This window comes from Hipposideros armiger, unplaced genomic scaffold, assembly GCF_001890085.2.
Source record: "Hipposideros armiger isolate ML-2016 unplaced genomic scaffold, ASM189008v1 scaffold_378, whole genome shotgun sequence".
Taxonomy (NCBI): Eukaryota; Metazoa; Chordata; class Mammalia; order Chiroptera; family Hipposideridae; genus Hipposideros; species Hipposideros armiger.
Window position 1 is genome coordinate 1,758,689 of NW_017731728.1, and position 26,336 is coordinate 1,785,024.

General features: G+C 50.5%; 1 protein-coding gene across 8 annotated transcripts in view; it reads right to left on the bottom strand.

Annotated features, from left to right (window-relative positions):
• ARHGEF11 (Rho guanine nucleotide exchange factor 11) overlaps positions 1 to 26,313 on the bottom strand; it is an 80,905-nt gene extending 54,592 nt beyond the window's left edge. For all 8 annotated transcript variants that reach the window (XM_019662550.1, XM_019662548.1, XM_019662554.1 and 5 more), the window contains exon 1: positions 25,047 to 26,313. In XM_019662550.1, the coding sequence (XP_019518095.1) occupies positions 25,047 to 25,078 (32 nt within the window). In that variant the 5' untranslated portion in view covers positions 25,079 to 26,313. The remainder of the gene's footprint in view (positions 1 to 25,046) is intronic.
• Between the last annotated feature and the right edge of the window lie 23 nt (positions 26,314 to 26,336).

The window sequence follows — 26,336 nt, forward strand, 5'->3', positions numbered from 1 at the left end:
CAGCCAGCTGCAGCCTTCTGCTCCAGGGAGCGGGGCCACTCTGCCAGAAGACAAGGGCTTTCAGAGCAGGGGCCCCGCCCCCCAGCAAGTGGGCTGTCTCGCGTACTCTTTCCTAGTGAATCAAATCTTTCATATTGAGAAGGCCGCACAACAGTGAAAGGGTGTTAGGACAAAAACGACTGGCGCTGGAAGATGGGCTTATAAGCAACCCCTCTGTAGGGGAAGGGTAATGGTAAGTATCCGCCCTACGCAGTCACTTCAGAGCCCTTACACTGACTCAAGTTCATTATCAGGCAGCACAGAGTAGTTTAGATCAAGTGTCCTGGGCTTTGACGCTCAGGATTACAGCCTTAGTCCTAGGCCTTAGTTTCCTCATAAATAAAAGTGTGGTGGTGTGCGTGCGTGTGGGGCGGGGGGATGGGGACAGATGGGTGACCGGATGGTCCTTGCAGCCCCATTCCAGGGACCTGGGAAACATACTGATTATATCCAGGGACAAATCACATTGTAATGAAGTTTTATTATGTCAGCACGGGGCCCCCTTGAGCAGGGCAATAAAGGTATTTCAATGTGGAAATTGCCAGCCTGCAGACATACTCTTTAGGGAACGCACCTGGATTGACCTGGAGAGAAACAATGGCAATGGAGCATTCAATTCTGATCTTCTCCATGGGCCAGGCACACGGCACACACTCACTGAAACTTCGCTGACCGGTGAAGGCCCGACCTTGCAATCCCAACTCCCCCCAGCTCCAGTGCTCCAAAGAGCTCGCCCTGCCCTTCGGTCCCGTCTCATAGCTGAACTCGGGTATGTACTGCCTTCTCTAGGAAGCGCCTCACTGTCCACGTCTCCAGTGACCCTTCATTCATCGCGGCTGCATTTTGGTCCACACCATATCACTTAGTGTTTGATTGTTTTGAAATTAGTTTGTCCACACTGACCCTGTCTCCCTCCAAATAAACACTAAACCTGGGCAGAGGTCCTGCGCATGCTGTGCTGACAGAGCCACATAGCTACCCGGTCTGAGCATGTGCTCTCACTCAGTGAGGGCTGACTGACCGGTCGATGGACTCCACTGGTGAGGGTACGAGCGAGTGTGTGTTCAGTGCTCCCTGAGACGATAGTAGGACACGAGCGAGGGCTCCTGGGCCCCCTCCCCCAGACCTAGTGCTGGCCCTGCCGTTTATTAGCTATGTGATCGTATACAAGTCACTTCACCTTTCTGTGCCTCACCCTTAAAATACAGGTAACAACAGTACCCATTTCATGGGCTTATTTAGACTGAATTATTGAAAACATGTAAAAATAAAATGCTTAGGCCAGGGCCTATACTCAGAACTCCATATTATTAGCCATTCTTACTGATTTTCTGTAATCCTCACAACCCCACGAGCAGACCCTATTAATGCCATAGCTTTATAGCTGAGGAAACTGGGCTATGGGACGGCGAGGAACGTGCTCAGGGCATGCACAGTGAGCGACATGCAGCTGGCATTCGGACCAAGCGGTTCAGCTTCAGGGCCTCTGCCCATGCTCTGCTCCCCAGTAAGAGTGCTCACCGCTCATGTCACTTTGCCAGAGACCTGTCCTTAACGCACAGTGTTCTGAAATCTCAGATGACAAGTTCGAGGTGGTAGACACTGGCTGCTTAATTCTCCTGTGTGATCAGATTCTGCTAACATTTACTAAGCACCTGCTGGGTGCCAGGTGCTGGGGACTATCTCATCTGATCCTCAGCACAGCTCTGAATAGAGGAAGCTGCAGCTCAGAAGATAATGGACTTGCCTGAGGTCCCAGGGTTAGTGAGGGCTTGTGCCAGGACGGGAACCAGATCTCCTGACTCCAAGTCCAACAGCCAGACCTCACAAAGCCAGCCTGGCTCTGGGTGTTTCCTGGCACAAGCGTTTAAAGCACAGTGCAGATCACCAGTTATGTCTGCTGGCCAGACACACGCACGGGGTTGGAATCAGACCCCTGCGTGGGAATCCTGACACTGACACTGGCTCTGTGACCTCAGGTAAGATGTGTAACCTCTCCAGCTCGGTTTCCTCAGCTGTTGCCGAGGTCAGTAACTGCTTCACTGGAGTGTTATGAAATTAAATAGTGCCACTTATTAGAGCACTTGGCACAGGTACACAATAAATACTCAGGATATGTGTTATTACACGTATTTTATTATCACCACCATGGGAAAAGGGGCTTAAGTTGCTCCCTTACATTAGTCCAGCATTTCCCCATCTATTGATTAGGAAGATCCCAGTGAAAAAGACAGATGTTCAAATCAAATGACAGATTCGAGGAAACTCAGGTCTGGGGACACTAAGTCCCTTGCTCAAGGTCGGGGGTAGAGCCGATCTCGCCGCTTCCGGCACAAGGCTCCTCACCAGATCCTGCTAGCTATCGGCTGCCTCTGAGCTTTTCCAAAGTGCCCAGGCTTTCTGAGTACACGACAGCTCATTCAGTTCCGAAGGAAGCCCTGGTAGTCCTCTTTGGAGCTTTAGGGACCTACCCTGCCCCCCAACCAAAACGGGTGCTGGGCAAGCTGTTCCAACTGGAAAATTCAACTCCATCCCAAATCTCTGCTGTGCCAGCAGATTTCCAGGACGCGCCGGCTCCCAGAAACCACAATTACAGGCAAAGGCAAGGCAGAGCGGTAATTAGGCCCTGCCATGGGCTCAGCAGTCTCTTGGCCTCGCCCTCCAGGGCTGACTCCATCTCTCCACCCCCCGCCCTGCACCCCCAAACCCCATGTCGACCACTGCACAGCACAAAGGTGCAGTGGGGATTCCCACACTTCCCCTCTCCCAGCCCCCACTCCATTTCCAGGAAACTGAACAAGGGTGGGGCAAAGGAGGAAATAACGGATGCTGAATAGCAGCAAGAGAAGGAAAGGACTTTGACAGAAAGAGAAAACATTCGTGAGGTCCCTCCCTTCATTCCATTCTCACTTCCCACAAAGATGACATCAGGAGGGAGCTCCCTGGGTGAGACCCCCAGATGTGAAAACGAAAGGGATCTCGAAAGGGATCTCGTGGAACAGGAAACAGCAACCTCAGTCTGTCAACAATCTGGGCTGGAGATGCGAGGGGAAAGGGATGCAGGATTCCAGGCTTATCTCTAAGGTCCGGGGGGGTCCTGGAGCACCCCCCCCCCAGTTCTCCTACTCTGGGCGACGGGCCTTCTTTTCTACATGTGCGCTCTTCCATCCCGGCCCATGGGACTGGCGTGCCCATTACTTCAAACTCCAGCACAAGGGGACTTTGTGCCTCCCTCCCTCCTACCTCCCAGGGCTCCTGCCCGTGGCTTGGGGGGGTGGATCGGCTCAGCTCAGCTCCGACGACGGCCTGGACATGCCGTTACAAAACAGAACACTGCCCCTTCTTGCTGCCAGCGGTCAGGGCTGTCCCCACCCCCACAATGCTGATGGCCTCCGGTGGGTCTAAGCACCCTGGAATCACCTCCAGGGACTCGCAGAGGTGAAGTTAATGTTGGACCATGCAGAGGATGGGGGGGAGGCACCCCACCACGGAGTGAACTTAAATATCCGAAAGGACTTTTGAATAGTTACAGCTCAGAGGCCAGAAATGAAGGTTGTCAGCTAGAGCCCCCAGAATTGTAGCTGACAGAACAGACCAAGAGAAGCCCCAAAGCAGCTGGTACTGACCTCATTTCGCCCACCAAAATCTGGCTTACAGTGTATTAACCCCAAGAAGATCTCCTCAATTTAGTCTCTCTTGACCAGCCTCTTCCCCTAGGAAAGCATAACCTCGGTCCTCATAAGCCATCCAAACCACTGATTTCAGGTTACAGTCGACGGATCCAGAGTGGCCCAAAAGAGACGCACTTCCCGGGGGCGCACTCTGTGAAGGCCAGGCGTGGGCATCAGACACACACGGTTGACACCCCTTTTCTAAGGTTCTTGAACGCCTCCACTCCACACCTCTGGGCTGCAAACTCCCCGAGGGAAGACTGTGTCTTCCATTCCGAAGGATCTGTGCCCCCGTCTGCTGCCAGCTGGATGCACGGGCGTTCTGCACAGGTGCCTGCACACAGCACCCCCTGCAAACACGGCTCTCCACGCAGAGCACCACCCGAGCCACTGGCTGGCAAACAGCCACTGGCACAAGTCACACATCTAAGGGGCCAGGCAGTCAAAGAGAACTAGAGCTCACTGAGACGGAGCCCCAGTCGCACACAGAGGAAGAATCCAATTCCTTCCACTCCTGGGGCTGAGGGAACGGGTAGGCAGGGAGGGCGCACCAGTAGGCGCTCGGTAACCCTGGGGCAGAAGTGGCAGCTGCGCTTTCCAGGGCTTAGGAAAAAGGGGGCTCTGCGGGCAACAAGAGGACTCGGCTCTGATACTGTGGCCTGGGGCGCGCTGGCCGCTCTGGAACAGGACTCGTCGCCCTGGGGTCTGGTGGCACCAGGGGAAGTCAGGGGCTCAGGTCAGAAAGGCAGTGAGAAGATGGCAGGTGGCAGGGGTGATGACAGGTCTCGCTACCCGCTGGCTCTCCCTTCCCGGATGGCGCTGAGCCTTTAATGATTTGACTGATACGTGATACCAGCCCCATAAGCCGATAACTGTAAGTGTGCAGCGGGCCTGAGCCAGAGCACGGAGGAGCAGAGGGGGCAGCCCAGCACCGTAGCGTGAGCCCTGGGCCACAGGCCCCATGAGGACGGTGCTGCAGGGCCACGCTGGCCGAGGGACATAGCCCTTGAACCCCCAGCCACTGTGTCCAATCTCTCCATGCAGCTCTGCGGGCAGCGCAGTGAGGGGGCCAGCGGGGGGAGGGAGACACACCTCCCTGGTGTTAGGTTCTCATGTGCACCGCAGGGCCTGGAGGATGAGAGGGAGGAGGAAAGCAACACAGCGGAGGAGGGGAGAGCTAGAGATGGAATAAACAGAGACTGTGAGATGGACAACTGAAGTGAAGGGGAGGAAACGGCAGTTACAAACGAAAGGGGAGAGCAGCAGCAAGGGGGTGACAGAATAAAAAGACGGGGGATGGAGGGCTACGTGGGAAGATGTGGAGGAAGGAGACAGAAAACGAGGGCAAAAGAGAAAAGCGTTCGTAAGGGGAGAACGGAGTTGTAGAACTATTTAAAGGTCCAGCTATCGCAGGCATAGTCAATAAAAGGGAATCAAGAAATAAATCTTCACATTTATGGTCAATTGATTTTTGATGAAGGTGCCAGGACAGTTCAATGGACAAAGAATAGTCTTTTCACCAAATGGTGCTGGGGCAACTGGAAATCCACATGCAAAAGAATGAAGCTGGACCCCCTCACACCACAACAAAAGTTAACACAAAATGGATCATGGACCTAAATGTCAGAGCTAAAACTATAAAGCTCTTAGAAGAAGACATAGGAGTGAATCATTGTGACCGTGAGTTAGGCAATGATCTCTTAGCTATAACACTGAAAGCATAAGCTACAAAAGAAAAAAATAGATAAATTGGGCACCATCAAAATTAAAAAATTTTGTGCTTTAAAGGGCAACATCAAGAAAGTGAAAAGGGGGCCGGCCGAGTCGCTCAGCTGGTTGAGAGCTTGCTTGGGAGCACCAGCTCTGAGCAGCAGGGCTGCGGTTCGGATCCCACATGTGGGACAGTGACACTGCCCTCCACAGCTAAGATGGTGAACAACAGCTCGACCTGGAGCTGGGCTGCTGTGAGTCACCGGTGACAGTGTAGGCTGCAGAAGGGCTGCAGTGGGCTGCTGTCAGCTACGTGAGTGGCTGGCAGCCGGTGTGAGCTGCCAGGAGCCACTGTGAGCAGCTGACCAATGACCGGCGACCGATTGCCTCACCCAGGAAGAGCACAATGATCATACCAACGTGGGCCAGTGAAGCAACGTCCTCCACAACTAGGCTGAAGAACAAAAACAGCAATTTGTCTACCTGTCTGTTCCCCTTCCCCGATTCCCCAATAAAATCTTAAAGAAAAAAAAAAGAAAGTGAAAAGGCAGGGCCAGCCGAGTGGCTCAGTTGGTTAAGAGCTCGCTCACGAGTGTGAGCTCTGAGCAACAGGGTCGCCGGTTTGATTCCTGACCCGAGCTGAGCTGCCAACAGGTGACAGGATGGCTCAGCTAAAAAATAAAAAAAAATAAAAAAAGTGAAAAGGCAACCCACACAAGGGAAGAAAATATTTGCAAATCACACACCTGATAAGAGACTTGTAACCAGAATATATAAAAATTTCTTATAAATAAACAATAAAAATCAAATAACCCAATTTTTAAAATGGGCAAAGGATGTGAATAGACAGTTCTCTGAAGAAGACATACAAATGGCCTATAAGCATGTGAAATGATGCTCAACATCATTAGTCATCAGGGAAATGCAAAGCAAAACCACAGTGAGACACCACAAGATCATGATAAAGAACAAGTGTTGGAGAGGATGTGCAGAAACTGGAACCCTCAGACACTGTGGTGAGAAGGTCAATGCCACAGCCACTTTGGAAAACTGTTCTTCAAAATGTTACATACAAAAATACTACATGACCCCGCAATCCACTCCCAGTATATACCCAAGAGAACTGAAAACATACATTTACACAGAAAGTGTCACGTGAGTGTTCATAGCAGCTGTGTTCAAAAAAGCCCAAAAGAGGAAACAACCCAAACGTCTATCAACTGATGAACAGATAAACGATGGTGACATATGCACACAACGGCACGTTAGTTAGCCAGCAATAAAAAAAAGAATGAAGTGACACCCACTACAACATGGATGAACCTTGAAAACATGTTGCTTGAAAAAAACCAGACACAAAGCCCTCATGTTGTGTGATTCCATTCTGTGAGATGCTCAGGAGAGGCAAATTCAGAAAGTCGGCTAGTGGCTTCCTGGGCTGGGGTGAAGGGGTTGGAAGCAGGAAAGGGGAATGACTGCTAGTAAGTACGGGGCTGCTTATTTTGGGGCGAGTATTGAAAAATTCTAAAATTAGGTGTTGGTGATGATCTCACAACTCTGTGACTATCCTAAAAACCACTGAGCTGTATTTTTTTAAATGGGTGAATTTTATGGCCTGTGAACTCAATAAAGCTGTAAAAAAACACATAATGAACAAAAAACAAGCAGTTGTCCACTTCCACACTTGTCTCCTGACTGGAAGGAAAGGTCTTTCCTAGGACTCTCCTGACTACCTTCCTCATACTCGGCTCCAGGTGGGTACCTATCCCTCCTGGATCCAAAGTAAATAGTTCCCGGCTAGGTGTTGGGTCAATATTTTTGCCACATCACCTATGTTGACTCTGGATAAAAAGAGAACCTACTTCACAGCATTGTCGTTGAGTATTAAACAAAATTTAGAACACTGGCACATGGTAAATGCTATATACGTTTTAGTTACTATCATCACCTTTATCACCACCATCACCATCATCACCACCACCATTACCGCTGTAGCTGACTCTTTCTTCTCTTTGACCGCACAGCCAGTTAATCCTGTCGATTTGATATAAGCATTTATATTTCTCAGTTTTCCCTCTGAACAGACGGCATGGTACAGCCGTTAACAGTGGACTAGAGCCACACCGCCTGTATCTGAATCCCAGTCGCACTACTTACCAGCTGTGTGACCTCAGCTGTCTCATTAGCCTCGGTGTAAACGGGGACACCAACAGTGCTAACTCACAGGGTTGTTTTGAGGACCACAGGGGCTGTCCTGTGCAGAGTGCTTAGAGCCTTACCCTGCTCCCCGGCCACTCGGCCGTTTTTACCCTGTGCCCCTGCCCTCCCACTGCACTCTCCTCCACTGCAGATATGACAAAGCTGTGGGCTGCTTCAGCAGGCCTTCCCTCGTTCCTTCTGCACTGTAGGACCCGGGTGATGTGTAGGCCGTGTCCACCACCACCCTATGATCACTGACAGCCTTGACACGTGCAGCTCAGGTGCACGCAGGTCAGTGCTCACCACGGAAGCAGCAGCACTGGCATGAAAAACTGGCCCCCATACGGTCAGCATGCTGCCTACAGTGAGCCGGACACACTCATTCACTCGGTCAAGGACATATACTCAGTTCCTCCCATGCGCTGTGCTATTGTGGCCCCTGTCCTCTGGGATTCTCAGTTCAGGAGGGGGAGCGAATCTGTTCGAGATAAGGTGGTGGAAGAGTGACTCATGGTTTTAGAAACAGAGTAATATCGCTGAGTCTTTAGTCACTAACAAAGAAAGCAAAGAAGTTCTGATTAGGTTCTTAGAGCTGGTTGAGGAGGAAATACGTTTGCCAGGAGCCACGAGCAGCCGGCCACTCGCGAGAAAGACCTACAGCCCGTGTGTGTGCAGGAGTGAGTGAAGGGTGAGCAGTCAATAAAACGAACCTACTTCCGGTATTACTGTTTTCACACTACTTCCTCCAGGAGAGCAGGCAGGATTCCTCCCCTCCGAAATGAAGAGTGCTGCTCAGGTTAGTGCTTCCCAAAGTGCACCATTTTACCAACCAATAAAATGCAAATTCTCTACAAAATAAATAAATAAATAAATAAATAAAAGAACTACTGTTGTTTACGCTCCGGTGGCCTGGACAAGTTTCCTTGTCTGTACGATGGGAAGACTCTCTATTATTCAGAGAAGCCCGAGGCTGGACAACCAGACCGAAGAGAAATGATACCAACACACACACATCAGTGTCTGGTTAGCACCCCCCACTCGCCAGGTTCTGGGAAATATGCCAGAGCTGCAAAGTCAAAAGCACGTTCCACCTCAAATGTACGATGTGGCAGGAGACACGGAAAGACTTCACAGGTGCCTAGGAGAACCAAACAAGAGAGGATCCATGCGAAAGTCCTTTTTAAAAAGCAAAAGAAAACACTGCAGAAATAGGGCCAATAGTACCCAGCTCACAGGGTGCCCTGGAGTCAGCAGCTTGCTCCGCATCCACAGCAGTGTGGCATCTTACCGGCCCCGCCCGCCGCCCTGCTCTCAGGTCAGGGAGATCTAGGCTGGCAGCAAAGGCTGCGGCCATGCCGTCGAAGACGTTTTAAAAAGAAAGAAAACAGAAATATAAAGATGTACTCCTTTCAGACTCTCACTAATAATCAACTAATTACAGACAATCAGATAGGGAGGATGTAAAAAGGATTATACACCGGATTATCCCAAGATGCAAAGCTGATTTAACATGATATGTTTCTCTAAAGGAGGTACACAATGACCGGATAAGCACAGGAAAAGATGCTCAACGCCCTTATCAGTACAGAGAGGAGGCACCACTTGACTGACACCCACCAGGTCGGCTGTAAGAAAAAGACAAATAATACCTAGTGTTGGCGAGGATGTAGACAGAAACCTTCACAGACTGCTGTAGGGACTGTAAAACGGAGCAGCCATGATGGAAAGCAGTCTGGCAGCTCCTCAGAATGCTAAACACAGAGGCACCACGTGACCCAGCAATTCTCCACTCGGTACGTACCCTAGAGAACTCCAACATGTGAGGTGTGATAAAAAATTATGGGGAATGTTTAAGTTTTAAAAAATGTATCACAGTAAAAGACACATTGTCATTAATTTCCCTTAAAATATCCCCCTGGCTTTGAACACACTTATCCCATCATTCTTGCCACTTCCTGAAGCAGTTCTGGAAGTCCTCTTTCGTGAGTGTCTTTACTTCATCCTCCATCATGACAACGCTCCATGTCACGTGTCACTTCTGGTGCGGCAATGTCTGTCCAATACAAATATTACGGTAAGTCTTCAACCACCTTAGTCACCGGATCTGGCACCGTGTTGACTTCTGGCTCTTCCCCAAAGTCAAAATGATTCAGGACATCGAGGCAGCCACGACAGCGCAACTAAAGACACTCACGAAAGAGGACTTCCAGAACTGCCTCAGAAAGTAGCAAGGACGATGGGATAAATGTGTTCGAAGCAAGGGGGAGTATTTTGAGGGAGATGAATTAATGGCAATGTTGTCTTTTACTGTAACACTTTTTAAAATTTTAAACATTCACTGTATTTTCTGATCATACCTCATTCCATTTATATGAAATGTCCGGAATAGGCAAATCCGTAGAGACAGGAAGTAGATAAGTGGTGCCTGAGGTTGTGGAGGGAATGGGAAGTGACTGCTAATGGGTATGAGGTTTCTTTTTAGGGGAATGAAAATGTCTGGAATTAGTGTGGTGACGGTTGCACACCTTAGAGGGTGCATTTTATGGCAGGTAAATTATATCTCAAGAAAGCTGTTATAAGGAAAGAATGTACATGAAAACACGTAAACTCTAAAACTGCAAAGTAATGCAGGAGCATGGGATGACTATGACACAAGGAAACGGCTGTGGATTATGAAGTCCTGGCGGTTAGATGAAGTAGCAATAAATCAGCCATTCACTGACCCTCAAAAATCTGTCTGCAGGTGTGGGAGGTGCCCAGCTTGCTGTGTATGTTACATCTTAATGTAGTTATGTCTTGACTTCAGGGTACATTTGTAATAATTCCCTTTATGTTTGGCCCATAAAAATGTATTCAAGGTAAGATGTATGGGGCAGGGAACAAAACCCCACAGAAACCTATCCTACCTCCAAGTGTAAGAGGACTGTATCTGTAGCATAGTAAAAACAACAGAGATTTTGAACTTGGAAAGCACGCCCATCATCTCTCGCCTAGATTATGGCAATAGCTAACAGTTCTTCCTGCTTTTCCCTTGAACCCCCCGTCTATTCTTAATAGCAGAGAACATCTTTTAAAAGATGTGTCAGATATGTCACTTTTCTGGCATCCTGTTCCTTTCACATTTTTGAACACTTACCTCAGGTTAAGTATTAATCCCCACAGTCTGCAGTGTAGTTCTAGCACACACGCCGACTTGGGATCAATGAACATTTCTTGTTGAAGTCGATGAATTGCTATGTAAGACTCGAAAGGTAAAATCAGAGCGGGACTCCTTCTGTCTACAACCTGACAGCACGTGCTCCGGGCGTGGCCTGCGGTGCCTCACACCCCCTTCCAGGAAAGCATCATGCTGCTGAGGGATCCGCAGGTCTTTTGCAGGTGCTTCCCCACAAGCCTCCAGGTCCCCTAAAGTCACGGACCACCTGTCTCCATTATCTTCCCCAGCACGTCTAGAAGAGGGCTGGGCACCAAGTACAGGGCAGGAGCAGATGCAGATGGAGATGCTGGTGTGTGTGTGGCAGGGAGGGAAAAAGCACCCCAGGTTCCAGCAGGACTCATGCTACCAGCTGCCTATTGCATGCTTGCCTCCTGCCGGCTCCTCCATGCCTTCCTGAAGCTGTGGGTTCCCAGCCTCTGAGTCAGTGATCTCTCTGCCCCAGGCAATTCATTTTCTAATCTTGTAGCTTTCATATAAAAGGCTCTCCTGGAGATTGATGATGACAGACTGGGCAGCCACACAGATGAGCAGGCTCCCTGGTAATTACCACCAGGGAGGGAGGCACCCCATTCAGGGGAAGAAGACGAGGAGCTAAGTCGCATCAGAAGGGGCAATTCCCAGAGCTGGGGAGAGCGGTCAGAACAGTGTGTCCTGCGGAGGCCCAGGCCCAGGGACGGAGAGGAGAGGTGCCGCCATCACCCACCAGGCGCTGCCTCCCGGGTGCACCTTCTCAAAGTACACTCGATGGGAGTGCTGGGAAGAATGAAAGCACTGCGGACTGCTCGGCACCGCAGCGTGATTCCAGTAAATGGACTCTTAGCCTGTGCGGCTCTGCACCCTGGATCTTGGGAAAGCTCCCGGAGTATTTGATCGCCAAGACAGGAAATGAGAGGAAGCCGGCTTCCGGGGAAGCGCTCCTGATGACAGAAGTGTCACTTTGGAGGCAGGTCACTGGCGGGGCAGATGCCGGCAGACCATCAGTTTCGCATCTGCCTGTACTTTTCTCAATGGAAGAAAAGAGAACTTCGTAATGACCGTTTTTGGAGATCCTTCTCTCTACTTTCTCTAGCTGCCTTCTCATCCTTTTACTCTTTCTGTGCTTCCTATTCTGTTAAGCGCTACTTCTCAGACCCTCTCCCTGGAATACACATGAACACACACACACACCCCTACTGGGAGCGCACTTTTCCCAAATAGCCAAGCTCACAGGGTCCCCAAGCAACTCAACCTCTGGGGTAAATAATCAAAGTGGCAGAGGCAAGACCACAGGGGGAAAACAAAGCTCAGAGCCCTGGATCACCACATGACGATTCCGAAGCAGCAAGGGCTAGGCTGGCAGAGGACTGCAGCCAAGCTCACTCACGTCCTCGACCAAGGACAAGAGTGGAAGGGACTTCTGAGATTAGTGCTGTGGGGCTCCAGGGCCCTGGGTGATTAGAGCACCAAACCACGGCCAAAGCAAGGGGAGAGGCCCAGGATTTAGAGCGAACGTGATTCCAAGTCAACTCCCATGAGTCCCGGCTTTCTCATCCGAAAGAACAACAACTGTAATGAGTGCGTATCAGAGTGGCTGTTAAAGCACTTTGCAAATCACAGTCAAGTGCTGGACAAATGCTTGTTATTATGGCTCATCTCCTGTACGCATTTATGGCTGGATGTGATGCCACGTAAGGGAACAAATGGGTGTGGGTCTTGGGTTTCCCTAAAGGACCAGATGGGCCAGGGTAAGGGGTCAGTCAGTCTGAAAAATTGCAAGAACCTTTAACCAAGAGAGAATCAGTCAACATTTGAACTAGCTGATGAACGCTACTGGGCCAACCCCCACTGGAGATTTTAGTAAACTATTTTGGGGTGCTAGCTGACACTACTTAAAGGGTAAAGTCCAGTTGTAGGTACTATGGAGGTATTGATAAGAAAAGATGACCAGGGCCGGCCGAGTGGCGTGATGGCCGTTAAGAGCTGGCTTGGGACGCCAGAGGTTTGGATCCCACATATGAGGGCCAGTGACACTGCCCCCTACAGCTAAGATGCTGAACAACAGCTCAACCTGGAGCTGGGCTGCCGTGAGTCGCCGGCGACGGCGTAGGCTGCAGCCCCTGTGGCAGTGGGTTGCCATGGGCTACCGTGTGTAGCCAGCAGCCAGCGTGAGCAGCCAGCAGCCAGCGTGAGCAGCCGTCCAGAAGCCGGCGACTGATCTGCCTCACCCGGGAAGAGGGCAATGATGGTGCCAACTTGGGCCAGTGAAGCAACGTCCTCCACAACTAGACTGAAGAACAAAAGGACAGCAACTTGTCTGTTCCCCCTCCTCCAATTCCCCAATAAAAATCTTAAAAAAAAAAAAGATGAGCAGATGTCACACAAACATCAACAGGGACCTATGTGGTGAGAGACACAGCAGAAGAAATGGCCAAACCACAGGCTTAACCATGCAGACCTTCCTGGCTGAGTGGGTTTCGGCCGGTATTTGACGGACAGGAGAGACAGACATGGCGGGAAGGACATAAGCACCTGGCCACCTGACTCCCTAGAAGTTACTACATGACACTACTGCCATCTTCACGTGCTCTCAGAGCTCACCTTCCCACCCAGAAGTGGGGTCTACTCCCTTCCAGACCCTGGGTGGGCCTCTGTGACTCCCTCAACCAGTAAGAGGAAGGCAGAAGTGACACCAGGTGACTTCTCATCAATGGGATGCCACTTCTGCAACTGTCTGGGGACGCCTGTTCTGGGAGCCATCAGTCATCTTGGAAGGAGTGTGGAGTAGGACTGATACAGGCTACAACATGGATGAACCTAGAAAACATCATGTGAAGTGGAAGAAGTCAGACACAAAAGGCCACACACTGTGTAATTCCATTTATGTGAAATGTCCAGAGTAGGCAAATCCATAGAGACAGAAAGTAGATTAGAGGCTGACTGGGGGGAGGGGCAATGGGCGTGACTGCTAATGGGTGCAAAGTTTCTTTTTGGGGTGATAAGAGTTTTCTGGAGTTAGATAGTGGGGATGGTTACACAAGTCTATGAATGCACCATAAACCACTGGGGACTTCCAATCCAGAGGGCGGAGTAGGCCAACGCTGTGCTCGCCTCCTCCCACGACCACATCGAAATCACAATGAAATTACAGAACCACCAACCTTGAGAACCACCTGAAGACTAGCTGAACAGAACTCCTATTACTAAGGATATAAAGCAGAAGCCACACTGAGACTGGTGGGGGGGGAGGTGTGAAAATAGGCTGGTCCCACACCCACGTGTGGTGGTTAAGAATGGTGGTTAAGAATCGGGAGAATTATCTTGGCTGCGCAAGTCCCCCCTGAGGAGGGGTCCCTCCCCCACACCGGCTCCCCCACCCAGAGCACCAGTGCCAGGAAGAGGAGGCCTCACGATATCTGGCTGTGAAAACCAGCAGGGCCTCGGTCTGGGTGAGACAGGGATGCTATGGACCCAGGCGTCCTCTTAAAGGGCCCGAGCACAGACACACTTGCCCACAAACACTTGCCCTAAGCTCCAGTGAAGGGACAGAAAATCGCTAGGGACATACAGGGAGGAGCTGAATTGTCTGGCCTCAGGGGGAGTGCTGGAGAGGCAGCCCTCTCCTGGATAAAGTGCAGGTGCCATTGTCATTTTGTTGAGCTCTCCCCCACCCAGACTGCAGGCACAGGCAGGCACCAAGGCTGGGTCTCTATTAACCAGCTAACACCGCTCTCACCTTATCCTTGTGATTCTCTGAGACCCAGCCCCACCCAACTCACACACTAGCCTGAACCTCTTTCAGAGGCTAACCCACAAAAGCAGTTGGCCTGGGCACGCACTACGCACTTTCCTAAAGACCTTTTCTCAAAGGTCCACAAACCCTAAACAAGCAGCATCTGGTTCTTGTGTGTACCCCCGTACCGCTTGTTAAATGGCCCAAACCCAGCACTAGTGGCAGCTGGCTTTGGTTGTCAGAATAACCTCTCCTAGGAGCCTCCATGCCCAGCACAGGGCAGCTACCAACTGCAGATCACCTTATAGCTCCTACCAGGTGGCCACAGGCCAGACACAGGCAGAGGCTGACCTTGGCTTGCATCAGAGCCCCTCCCAAGAGGCCCCAGAATCAACACACCTTGTGGCTGGCTTCAGACCATACCACAGCGCCACCCAAGTGCCATAAATGACACACCCAAAGGGTGGACTCGGCAGGCACCAGAGCCCCACTAAATCGAATCGCACTCCATGGGGTCAGCCCCTGCACAGCAACTCCTCCACTGTAGTCACGGCCAGTCCTCAACAGCCTGAGGGTCAATCCCATCCACTAATGTGCCAACAGCAATCAAAGCTCAACTCCAACAGGAGGGCACACACAACCCTCATGAGGGACACACCTGGAGCACCCGGCTCAGGTGACCAGGGAGGCTGTGCCACTGGGCCCCACAGGGCACCTACTACATAAGGCCACCTGCCAAGACTGGGTGATGTAGCAGATCTGACTAATACACAGAAACAAACACAGGGAGGCAGCCAAAATGAGGAGACAAAGAAACGTGTCCCAAATGAAAGAACAGGATGAAACTCTAGAGAAAGAACTAAACAAAAGAGACAAGCAATCCAGTAGATGCAGAATTCGAACACTGGTTATGAGGATGCGCAATGATCTCAGTGAGAACTTCAACAAAGGGACAGGAAACATAAAAAGTAGATAGAAAACATAAAAAAAGAACCAGTTAGAAATGAAGACTACAATAACTGAAATGAAGAATACATGAGAGGGACTCAAGAGTAGATTAGATGAAGCAGAGGATCGAATCAGTGATTTGGAAGACAAGATAGCAGAAAACACCCCATCAGAACAGCAAAAAGAAAAAAAAATTAAGAATATAAGGATAGTTGGGCTGGCTGAGTGGCACATTGGTTAAAAGCTGACTTGGGATGCCAGAGGGCCCCGGTTCGGATCCCACATATGAGGGCCAGTGACACTGCCCTCCACAGCTAAGATGCTGAACAACAGCTCAACCTGGAGCTGGGCTGCCATGAGTCGCCGGCGATGGCGTAGGCTGCAGCCCCTGTGGCAGTGGGTTGCCATGGGCTACCGTGTGTAGCCAGCAGCCAGCGTGAGCGGCCAGCAGCCGCAGTGAGCGGCCGTCCAGAAGCTGGCGACTGATCTGCCTCACCTGGGAAGAGCGCAATGATGGTGCCAACTTAGGCCAGTGAAGCAACATCCTCCACAACTAGACTGAAGAACTAAAGGACAGCAACTTGTCTGTTCCCCTTCTCTCAATTCCCCAATAAAAATCTTTTAAAAAGAATATAAGGATAGTTTAAGGGGCCTCTGGGACAACATCAAGCGTACCAACATTCACATCATAGGGATACCAGAAGGAGAAGAGAGAGCAAGGAATTGAAAACCTATTTGGAGAAATAATGACAGAAAACTTCCCTCACCTGGCAAAGGAAACAGACATACAAGCCCAGGAAGCACAGAGAGTCCTAAACAGGATGAACCCAAAGAGGCCAACACCAAGACACATAATTAAAAGGCCAAAGGTCAAAGACAGAGAGAACGTTAAAGTAGGAAGAGAAAAGCAGTTAGTTTCCTACAAGGGAACTCCCATAGGGCTGTCAGCTGATTTCTCAACAGAAACTTTGCAGGTCAGAAGAGATGGGCACAAAATATTCAAATCCTGGATTTGTCACCATCTACAATGTCACTTCCCTAATGGAGTCCACCCTCGCCTCCAGCCCACATGGCTGCAATGGTCTCTTAATCCATCTTCCTGCTCTAGTCTTTCATTCTTTCACGATAACCGTCCACCCTGCAGCCAGGGCCGTCTTGTTTTCTTTAAAGCATATCTGATCACATCACTTCTACTTAAAGTCTTGAAGTGGCCCTCCACTGCCCTCAGGGTGAAGTCGAAACCCAAGCAGGAGGACAACATGGCCGCCAGGCGCCAGCCCCTACCTGCTCTCTGTGTCACTGATTCCTTGTTCTGTGACTCTGGCACAGAGCAGAGGCGTTCAAGTGCTTGTTCTTGCCTTTGGTCTTCTGAACGTGCTGTCCCCATACCCTGGACTTTCCCTTGCTCAAGCCTAGCTCTCATTTTTACCTTCCTCTGGGAAACTTCTTTCCTGTCCTTCCCACGTGCTTCAACCGAGTTCATAGAAGACAGGCGGGGTGCTCGTACAGCTCCCACCGACTGCCTCCCCACGAAACCGCGCACTCCGCGGGCAGGGATGTGACTCCCTCCCGGGAATCCAGTGCCCCAAGGGGCACCACGCCAGTGAGGACTCCCTAAATGAACCCCTTCTGTGAGGGGCAGCATGGCTCTTCCTGACCCTCACACCCTGTCCCTGGGGGCTCTGCTGTCCCCCAGGGCCGAGGGGAAAAGGGTCTGCGGCCTCCCTCGCTGTGGGCCCCACTTCCACGCTATTCGCTGTGTGCTGGCCCAGACAACCACGGCCTCGCCGGCAGCCAGTTTCCTGGTGGGAAGGTCTTGAGGCAGAGCTCTGTGTATGAACAGGGCCAGCCTGGGGCAGGCGCATTGGCAGGGTGGGCCCGGCCCCTTAGGCTCTGCAGGGAAAAGCAGCCAGAAACCAGCTCTGAGAAGCCCAAGGGGAACAACCCCAACAAGGCTGCTCCAGGAAGCACAGGGCAGTCTCATCTCAGTTCCCGGCAGCATGTTTAGAGCTGCTTTCTTGCAATCTCTTGGCCAGGCCTGGAGGGGATCGGGAATGTTGAAAATGAGCTGCAGCTCAAGTCAGGGAGCAGCAGGCAGGCACATTCCCGGTGTACAGATACTAGACAGGGCACTAGAGGGCAATCCAGGAAAATGAAGAGGCGTTGCTTTTGGGCCCTGAGGACCAAGATAAGACATAACAACCAACCTAAAACATGCAAAGAATAGAAGAGCACCAACCCTTATTTGTGGGTCTACCTGGTGCTAGACATCCTGCTAAAACTTTTACATAAATTATTTTATACACATAAAGAAGAGCTGAACTGCTGTATGCTGGGGCCAAAGCAATGCTGGACAACAGAATGTATAGGTTTGATGGTATGAACCAGAAAAGGTTTCCTTGAAGGAAATAAGACTGGGGGAGAAAGAACACTCGTGGCAAGGTGTGGACAGTAATGTGGGCCCAGGAAGCAGGCTCGTCTACCTGAAGCAGGCTGGCAGGTGCAGCCATCAGACCTGCGATCAGTGGGATGTGGGCTGAAGTCAAGGAAAAAGTCAGGCCCCCAGGTCCCCAGGCCGGGGAGGTTGAGCTGGGAAGGAAAGAAACTGTGGGTTTCTAGCAATGGATTGCTTGAGGAGGAGATCTTAAGCACCGACTTTTAACTGCTGTCCTGTGCTGGTTCAGTGCGCCCCAGAGCCATGCCCGTCTTGGTTTAGAATCTGCACGGGCCTGGGCGCCTACACACAGGCCTTCTGGGGGCGGGGGGAGCAGGCGCTGAGAGTTCAGGCCCCTCTGGGGTCCTTGGCAAGCCCAGTGCCTAACAACACTCGCCACATGTTTGGTTCCAGAATTCACAGCCGTGTCCATGCAGTCACCCTGGTCACATAGCTGGTTGGGGGCTGAGCTGGGGTCACACAAAGGTCTTTCATGTCCTGTACCCCCTAACTGTGCTAATAGGATGGCTTCTGTGTCTATATCCCTTCAACCCTGGAGTTGGGTCTGCTCTGCGAGAACGAGTCCTTACCCGGGGTCCATCACATCTATGCTGCTCTCACACCAGGACCCGAAATCTTCAGGGGGCTCCCAGAACCCACTCCCCGTCTCCCTCCCTTGAAAAGGCTGCACTGAAGAACTCTCAAACTGTCCGGTAGGAATGGCCTAAGCTCAGGATCTTGGTAAGGTGACGATCACTTGACGTGCTGTTATTCAGTGACCTGCTGGGTACCAACGGGAGACAAAGCGCCTTTTCAGTGATGGTCTTATTCTCTATGCACAGCCCTTCTCCTCATCAGCGAGTCTCAGATCCTTGGGACTCACGTTTGATCGGCATGAACACCCCGTGCTGACTCTCCTTCCAAGCTGCCTTTCAGATGCCACCCATCTTCTTTTTCTCCACATCATCTTCTGCCAAGATTGCTGCAAAAACTCCTCTCTGACCCTAAGCTCTCTTTGCATCTACATATTAACGTCAGCGTTCTCTCTCTGAACACGATTTTTGTCACCACTTATCACATAACCCTCACTAGCTCCGCTTTTCCTACCACATCCAGTCTGAATACTTTTACCCCCCGGCTTGACAACATAATTTCTCTCTGCTTTACGAAGACCCACAATCTTACACCCTGAAGCCACCCCATGCTGTTCTACCCCGGGTTGGAAACGGCCTCCTCTCTTTCTTCCACCCAAGTAATTTCTAACTACTCCCTTCCCCAGCTATTCTCGTTAACACCAACTTTCTATTCTTCTCTAATGCACCTTTTTGGTGCATATCAAGATTCAGCTATTACGTACTATGTTTTTGTTGTTTTGTTAATAACATTTCCCAACAAGAGCGTAAACTCCACACTCTTACACCTTATCCACCAGGACACCAAGAACTGAGCTGAGCACAGAGCCACCTGATAAATACCTGCTGTCCAACTAACTGATTTCAAGTGGCACAGGTCAGGGCCATCACTTGCAAGGTTTCCTCTGTGACTTGATGCCAGGCCATGACTGGTCACTATAGATTCCATCACTGGAGGAGAAAGTGCTAGAAATCGAGACTCAGAAATCACTTCACTATAACTTTTCAAAGCCCCTTTCTCACTAAGGCATGAATGTCTTAGTTTGCTGTTGGTTAGAATGAGGAGAAAAATCTGGAAGAAGTCAATGAAGATGAGTGAGGGAGGGATATTAGTGATTTTAGGCCTAGACTGAAATCAGAATGAAAAGACAATAAAATGAACAACACTGTAGCAAAGGGGAGTTGTTATAAGACTTTATAACTGCTGAACCCATGGCAACACCTCCCACGAGACGACTGCCCTACCTAGCTCGAGAGACGCCCTATTTGGAGTCAAGAGGAAAGGGCAAGGTGATCCCTTTCGACTTCCGTGATTCCCCCCAAATCTGTCCAGTTGTTTTAGGAGCACACATCTGGGTGTTCTTCTGGACCCTAGAAACAAACACCTTGCACACCCTACTCCAGTCCTATGGGGCCACACGCCCAGCCCCTCCCCGGGCTTCCTCTTCCAGTTCATTCGACAGCTCTGTTCCCTGGTCTTTTGGAAGTTTCATTTTCACTCATTTTTCAGGAAGGCCAGAGAAGAACTGCTGAAAAACAAAGTCCTGGCTCCCTGAAAAAAAGGACACAAGGCCTCATGTTTCCAGAGGCGCAGAGAACGTAACAGCTAGAAGGACAGAGCCCTAGAGGTCGGCTGGCCTAGTTCCTTCATCTAGTAACTCAGACGTCGGGGTTCTCCCCCAGAACTCCAAATCTCCTTTCACGGGAGGTCTAACGTGACTTTTGATAAAGCATGACACTTTTATCTTTCGAGACCAGAATCTGCAGCTTCTTTAGCCCTCCTTGACCCCATGGGGCAGAAGAGTGACCCTGGAGGCCACCAGCAGGTCTGCGCCGGGGTTTTCCCAGCGCGGTAACTGAGAAAGGAAGGACGCACAGTCCAGGGGGAAAAGGGCTTCCAAACCACGTGATAAATCTTGGAATTAAGATTTTAAAATAACAAACCAATACAATGGATTGTTATTTTCTATAGTGGTGATGTGAAGATGTGAAGTAGATTCAGTCAATACAGATTAAAATAATTCCTCTTTATGTTTTACGGAACAGTACAGTTAAGAAAGCCCTTCACGCACATCTGAATGCCAGCCCTGTAAAGCGTTACAGGCATGACTCCAAGCTCCCCAACTCTATCCCATGGAGGCAATGGGCTTCCAGAACCCCTATGTCTTTACACTAATTTGGGGATTAGCTTTGTGCTCGTCGGAGTCTTTTTGATTTCTGATGAACTCTTATTGCCACTTAACATTCTGTATTTTTTCTCTATTCTAAATGGGAAGACGGGGCTCTGTCTGATAGTACTTTGACCATTAAGAAAGCACTAAATAAAGTCGTTAATCAAAGGGTGCTCTTTCAGAAATGTTTCTGAGTAGCTGAAGTGAAGCTTAGCCTGCTCCTGCTCAGAATGATGACTAACCGTGGAATGTTTCATCTGCAAGTTCCCTGCCATCTCCCATCTCAGCAGACAGGACAGGGGGAGGTCAACCACCCAAACCAGGGGGAAACTCAGTTGCATGCCTGGGGATTTCCTGCTCCAGAGCTCAAAGAGAACCTGAGGCCAAGGATCCGCCCCCTCCCCCCCCTCCACCTCCTCAGCCTCAGCTACCAGCATTTCTTCACCACGAACCCCCTCAGCCTGAAGGCTCCCTCCTAGGACAGGCCTACCCCTCACTCCCCTCCCACCTCCACACACCTGATGTCCGATGTTGCCTGTTCCAGAAAGAAAAGCTACAGACTGGGGAAAGGTTATAGTCACCCTGAGACCCCTGATAAGGCACAGCTGCCGGGTCTGGATTTATTTTGAAATACGAGAAGTCATACATGTCTAAAACAAGGACTGGCCAGAGATCACAAAACAAATCCTTTCCATCCCCATCTAAGGGAGCCGAGGAAGCTGAAGCCACTCCCGTCGCCAGTAACCTCCTCTTCTCCTCTCCTCTTCCGGTATTGTCACCACCCTGACCACCGGAAAGCGTTCCTGCTTCCTAGCCTCATGTCTGCGACAGAAAACCTGCTCACCCGGGTTCAATTCTTCGAAACAATGGAAAGATCTCTCAGTCACTCTTACTTTGTTTTGGGCTAGTTCAGAAAGTGGTGCATGAAGCCAAATCGATTCCATGAATTTACCATCTAAAATTTATATACAGTTTTACAGTTCAGAAGGCAATTTAAAATATGTTATCTTATTTGATTTGCTCTTTTCAACAGCCCCTTGACAGAGATGCAATAAATGTTATAATCCTCAAACGACATGCTACGTTTGTGAAAGTGTTTGTGACCTGGAAAGCACTTCATATAAATGAGCTATTGCTTTCCACATGAGGAAACCAGAGGCGCATGTGACTTGCCCAAGGTCACGGGGTGAAGCGGAATGCCAGGACTCAAACCAACAACTCTGGGCTGAAATCTGGCACTTCTCTGTCCGTTTTGGTCCTCACGTGAGCTAACTACGTCTGCACAGAGAAAAGCTGTTTTATAGATGCAAATTCTAACCCATCTGACCATCTCAAAACACTGGCCATAGAGAACTAGGCAAATGATTATAGAAGACTTAGCAAAACTCATTACCATTCCCATAAAAATAATTCAGTATCATTATCTCTGCTGGCAATATTGAACATAGTATTTTTAGAAACTTTGAGAAGAATAGACATTAATGGGCAATTAGGTGTCCGTGGACAAAACCTGAAAGGAACACGAACAGCGATACTTAGCCCATTTTTCAGAACTGATTAACACTAAAAGATAAAGATTAGTCGCAAATACTTCATGTTTCTTTGGACCCAGGAATCACTCCGCCGAGGACCAAATAAATATTCCAAAGCCTTCTTCCTTTTGAGCCACTCTCTCCACAGACATCATCTTCCGACATGCTGCCGACCTCCTGGAAAGTCCACATCACCTAGAGCCTCTCTAATTGACTTTAACTACACTTGAAAGTAACACATGAACGTTGAAAAATCCGAACCGGGAGGATTTATACTTGCTCACATGCTCATTCATTCCAACCCTCTTTTGTCCACTGTGTACAGAGCACCCAGCCTGCAAGGCGCCGGGCCGGGATACAGCCGAGCGGAGCCGAGTGGAGCCGGGCCGGGCTGGGCCGAGCTGAACCAAGCTGAGCAGAGCAGAGCAGAGCAGAGCAGAGCCGAGCAGCCAGTCCAGCCTGCCTACAGCTTACAGGCTAGTGCTGCTGGCATGTGGGCCTCAGGACCCCTGTACTTTCCCTAGTTCCCCAATTAGACTGACGCTCGTTGTGAGCAAGAACTGCATACGTTAACTTTCTAAAACTCACAGCACCTTACACCAGGCTTTCTACACAGCAAATGGATAAACTAAAGGAGAATCCTGACTCCATAAGCCGGGCGTTTCCTTTCTCTCAGTCCATCTAGTGTGGCCTACGACTGTGAATTACTTCAAATCCATAGGGCCTTGAACCCGAGGTGTCAGAAGGTCCAAAGGAAGGAGCCTACAGCTGACGGGGAAGGTCGGGGCACAGAAACCTTGAAGGGGGCCCGTGCCCAGAACGGATCCTCTAATGGGGAAGGGACTGGGGTGTGGGGAGAGGTGAGGAACGCTCTTACTCCGCAAAGCTGCATTATCCCACAGGAGAATTATAGGTGCGGGCCCAAGACTGTTAAAAAGTGCAAGGGACTGCTGAAGACCGTCTTACCTACTACCAAAAAGAGAATGAAACAGCGCCCTCCACATGCCACAGGACCAGCATACACACCTGTTTAGCCAGGTGGGGCCACAGAAAGAGCCCCGGGTTCAGATGCAGGAGACCTGCATCTGGGTCAGGCAAGATGGCACCAGGCAAGCCAGGGGTCCTCTCTGAGCCTCAATTACCCCTTCTGTGGAATGAGAGTCATCATCTCTGCTTTGTCTGCCTCACGGAAATACTGTGAGGCTCAAATGAGATATGCTCTTACGAAAGCACTTAGAGAAACGTGCCGTGCTGCATAAATCCCGAGAAGACAGTGGGGCTACCCACGCTCCCAGAGGGACATATCCCATCAGCCCAGGAGCCCTCACTGTCCCGTTTGCACCCCAACGTCCGGGTTTCCATCTTCTCACATCCCTGAATTCAGAGAAACAGTCCACCATCCAAATCTCAAAAAGGCAAGAAAATGACAACGGAGGGCAGCCCTGTAAGTGTCTTCACCCCCTGCCTTACCATGCTTCAGTTCTCCCTCTACAAGAGTCAAACTACAGAGAAGCCAACAAAAAGCGGAAGGATGGAGGTTTGAACCAGCCACGCACACTTTCTGTTCTTTGTGGCTGTGTGCCTTCCCCTCTCCACTGCCAAGTTGGGACCCTGTGTGGGGACTGCTGGACCGATCTAAGTAGGGCTCTGAGGCCATACAGAGGTCACTGTTTGGGAGAGAGAGATCATATGCACCTTAGGCCACATTCCAGAGCCAAAAGGAAATTATTCTTAGCATGGATTATCAAAGGTTAAGTGCACACGAAGAAAGCAACTACTCCCTTGCAAATAGTCCTCCTTATCTCGCCAATAATATACTTCCAGGTCCAGTCCTTTCATTTGCTTGTTCAGTCCTCCGTGCAGCCAGCATGTGCGTGCAGCACCCACCAAATGACTCCCCTCCCGATTCTCAAGGAGAAAGGAGGGGGCAGAGGGAAAAGCAGACACCTTACAAAGTTGTAAACCATAGTGTTACCAGTGATGAGGCTGGACAGACTCTGCGGTGGAGGGAGGGGCGGGCTCTAAGGGCCAGTGCATCAGCCCATCAGGCCGCAGAGCCCAAAACAACTCCTTCCGGCTCTAGGCAGAGGGAGGGTCCATTTTGCAGAGTCAAGCTTATTAGAAACGCCTTGGAAGATTAAACCTGCAGCATTAGCCGGCTGGCAGGTCTCAAGTTAAAATCTAACCTTCGAGAGGAAACAATTCTAAAGTGACCTATGCATTTGGGGGCCATTATTAGCCACTGGTAAAAATCCAGCCGTGTGGGGGTGCAAAGGGTGTTTCTGTCCCATCCTTCGGGCCACGACCATCATCCTCACTCCAGACCCACCCCACCACCACCATCCCGGTGGAGGCCCCTGCCAGGGCCCTTAGCCCAGCAGCTCCAACACCTAAAGCCAGTCCCAACCCACCCCTGTGGACTCAGGCTTGTGCCCACCTCCCACTCACTAGACTGGCAAGTTGGGGACTCAAATTTAGCTTCCAGCCTGGCAAAAGTCAAAGGCGGCTGCAGGCACTTAACCCCCTTCCCCCACTCCTGGCTTCACTGTCTATTGCTTCTACTGAAGAAAAAAACCACTGACTCAGATGTTTTGAACATGGACATACACAGGGAAGATAAACACACATGCCCGACAGTCCCCACAGACCAATGCATGCTCCTACCCCCCAATTCCCACGGCCCACCCAGACCCTTCTTTTGCAACCTTTTATCAAAATGCAACACCCTCCCTCCCAGGTCCTTCCTTAAGTAAGTATTGAAAAACCCATTATTAGCAAACCTACCTGTCTATACTCTGCGGTAACCTTACACTCATGGTTTCTCGGTGTCTCCACGGTTTCAGAGTCCTGTAGTTTTGACGTCTTGATCAGGATTGAATCCTTGCAATTTTTAAGAAAGGTGAGAGGAGGGCTCCCCAACTTGGACACTGAATCCTTTCCTCCAGTTCTCAGGATCCTGGTAACTGAAGCTCCATTCTACTTGTACCACTTAACATGGTCTCCTTTCTTAGCCCCCTTTTCCCCTCCCCCCTCTTGAAAAGAAAAACGAAAGAAAAAGGAAAAACGATGACCTTAGAAACCAAAACCCAACCACAAATCTCTTCAAGGTTAGCGCTACGGGCTAAAAAAATGAATCACAGAAAGAGTATGCCTTCAAAATATCAGTCTTACTGCAAAAGACAGATAAAAACCATCCTTTTAGTTCAGTTTTCCCAGCTGTCCTTCTGTTGGCAAGAGAGCCTCAAGCTCCAACGGGGGGAAATTCTCTGGTCTCCAACGCTTAAAACGACAACAGATATATTTGGGGGAACAACAACAAAAAGGACGAATAAATCCGAATTGGCACCTGAAAAAAATCTTCCAGCTGATTTGCACAGTAAAAAAAAAAATAAATAAATTAAACCATACAATAGTATGTACACAACAGCATTACTTCCAAGTCCAGTGCGACCCTGGGAACCAAGATTACGAATTTCCTTTAAAAAAACAAAAAAGCTTTCGCATGAAAGGTTTTGAGATTCTTAAATGAGCCAATCGCACCAAAAAAAAAAAACAAAAAAAAAAAACAAAAAAAATCAGAGCACACCTGAAATGAATGCTTTCTACCTTTAAAATGGTAGCAACCACCACAAAGCAGAGAGACCCGCTGGAAACCTCGTCCCCTTCCCCTTCCTGCAGGCGCGCCGGCTCCTGCGCCTTGCCGCCCGGGGCTCAGGCCCAGCCCGGGTTCGGCCTGCTTCGGGAGGCCGTTTCCTGAGTGGGTTCTGCTCCGCTCGTCCTCATCCAGGCTCCGGGGCCGGCCTCGCCTCCGCCCCCATGAAACGGGTTCCCGGCTCGCGTACCCGTCGCCCGGTCGCCCGGCCTGGCGGCCGCTCCTTGGCCAACAAACCGGCTGGCTCCTGCGGCTTCGGTTCGGCCGGGCTGCTCCTCCGCACCCGCCTCCGGGCAGGTCCGACCGCCGGGCTCCCCGCCTCGGTCCGCCCTGCCTACCCGCGCGGGACGCCGCCGGCCTCGGCTCCGGCCCCGCTCGCCCCGGCCCGACCGCCGCGCTCCGGCCTGGGCGGCCGCGGGGCT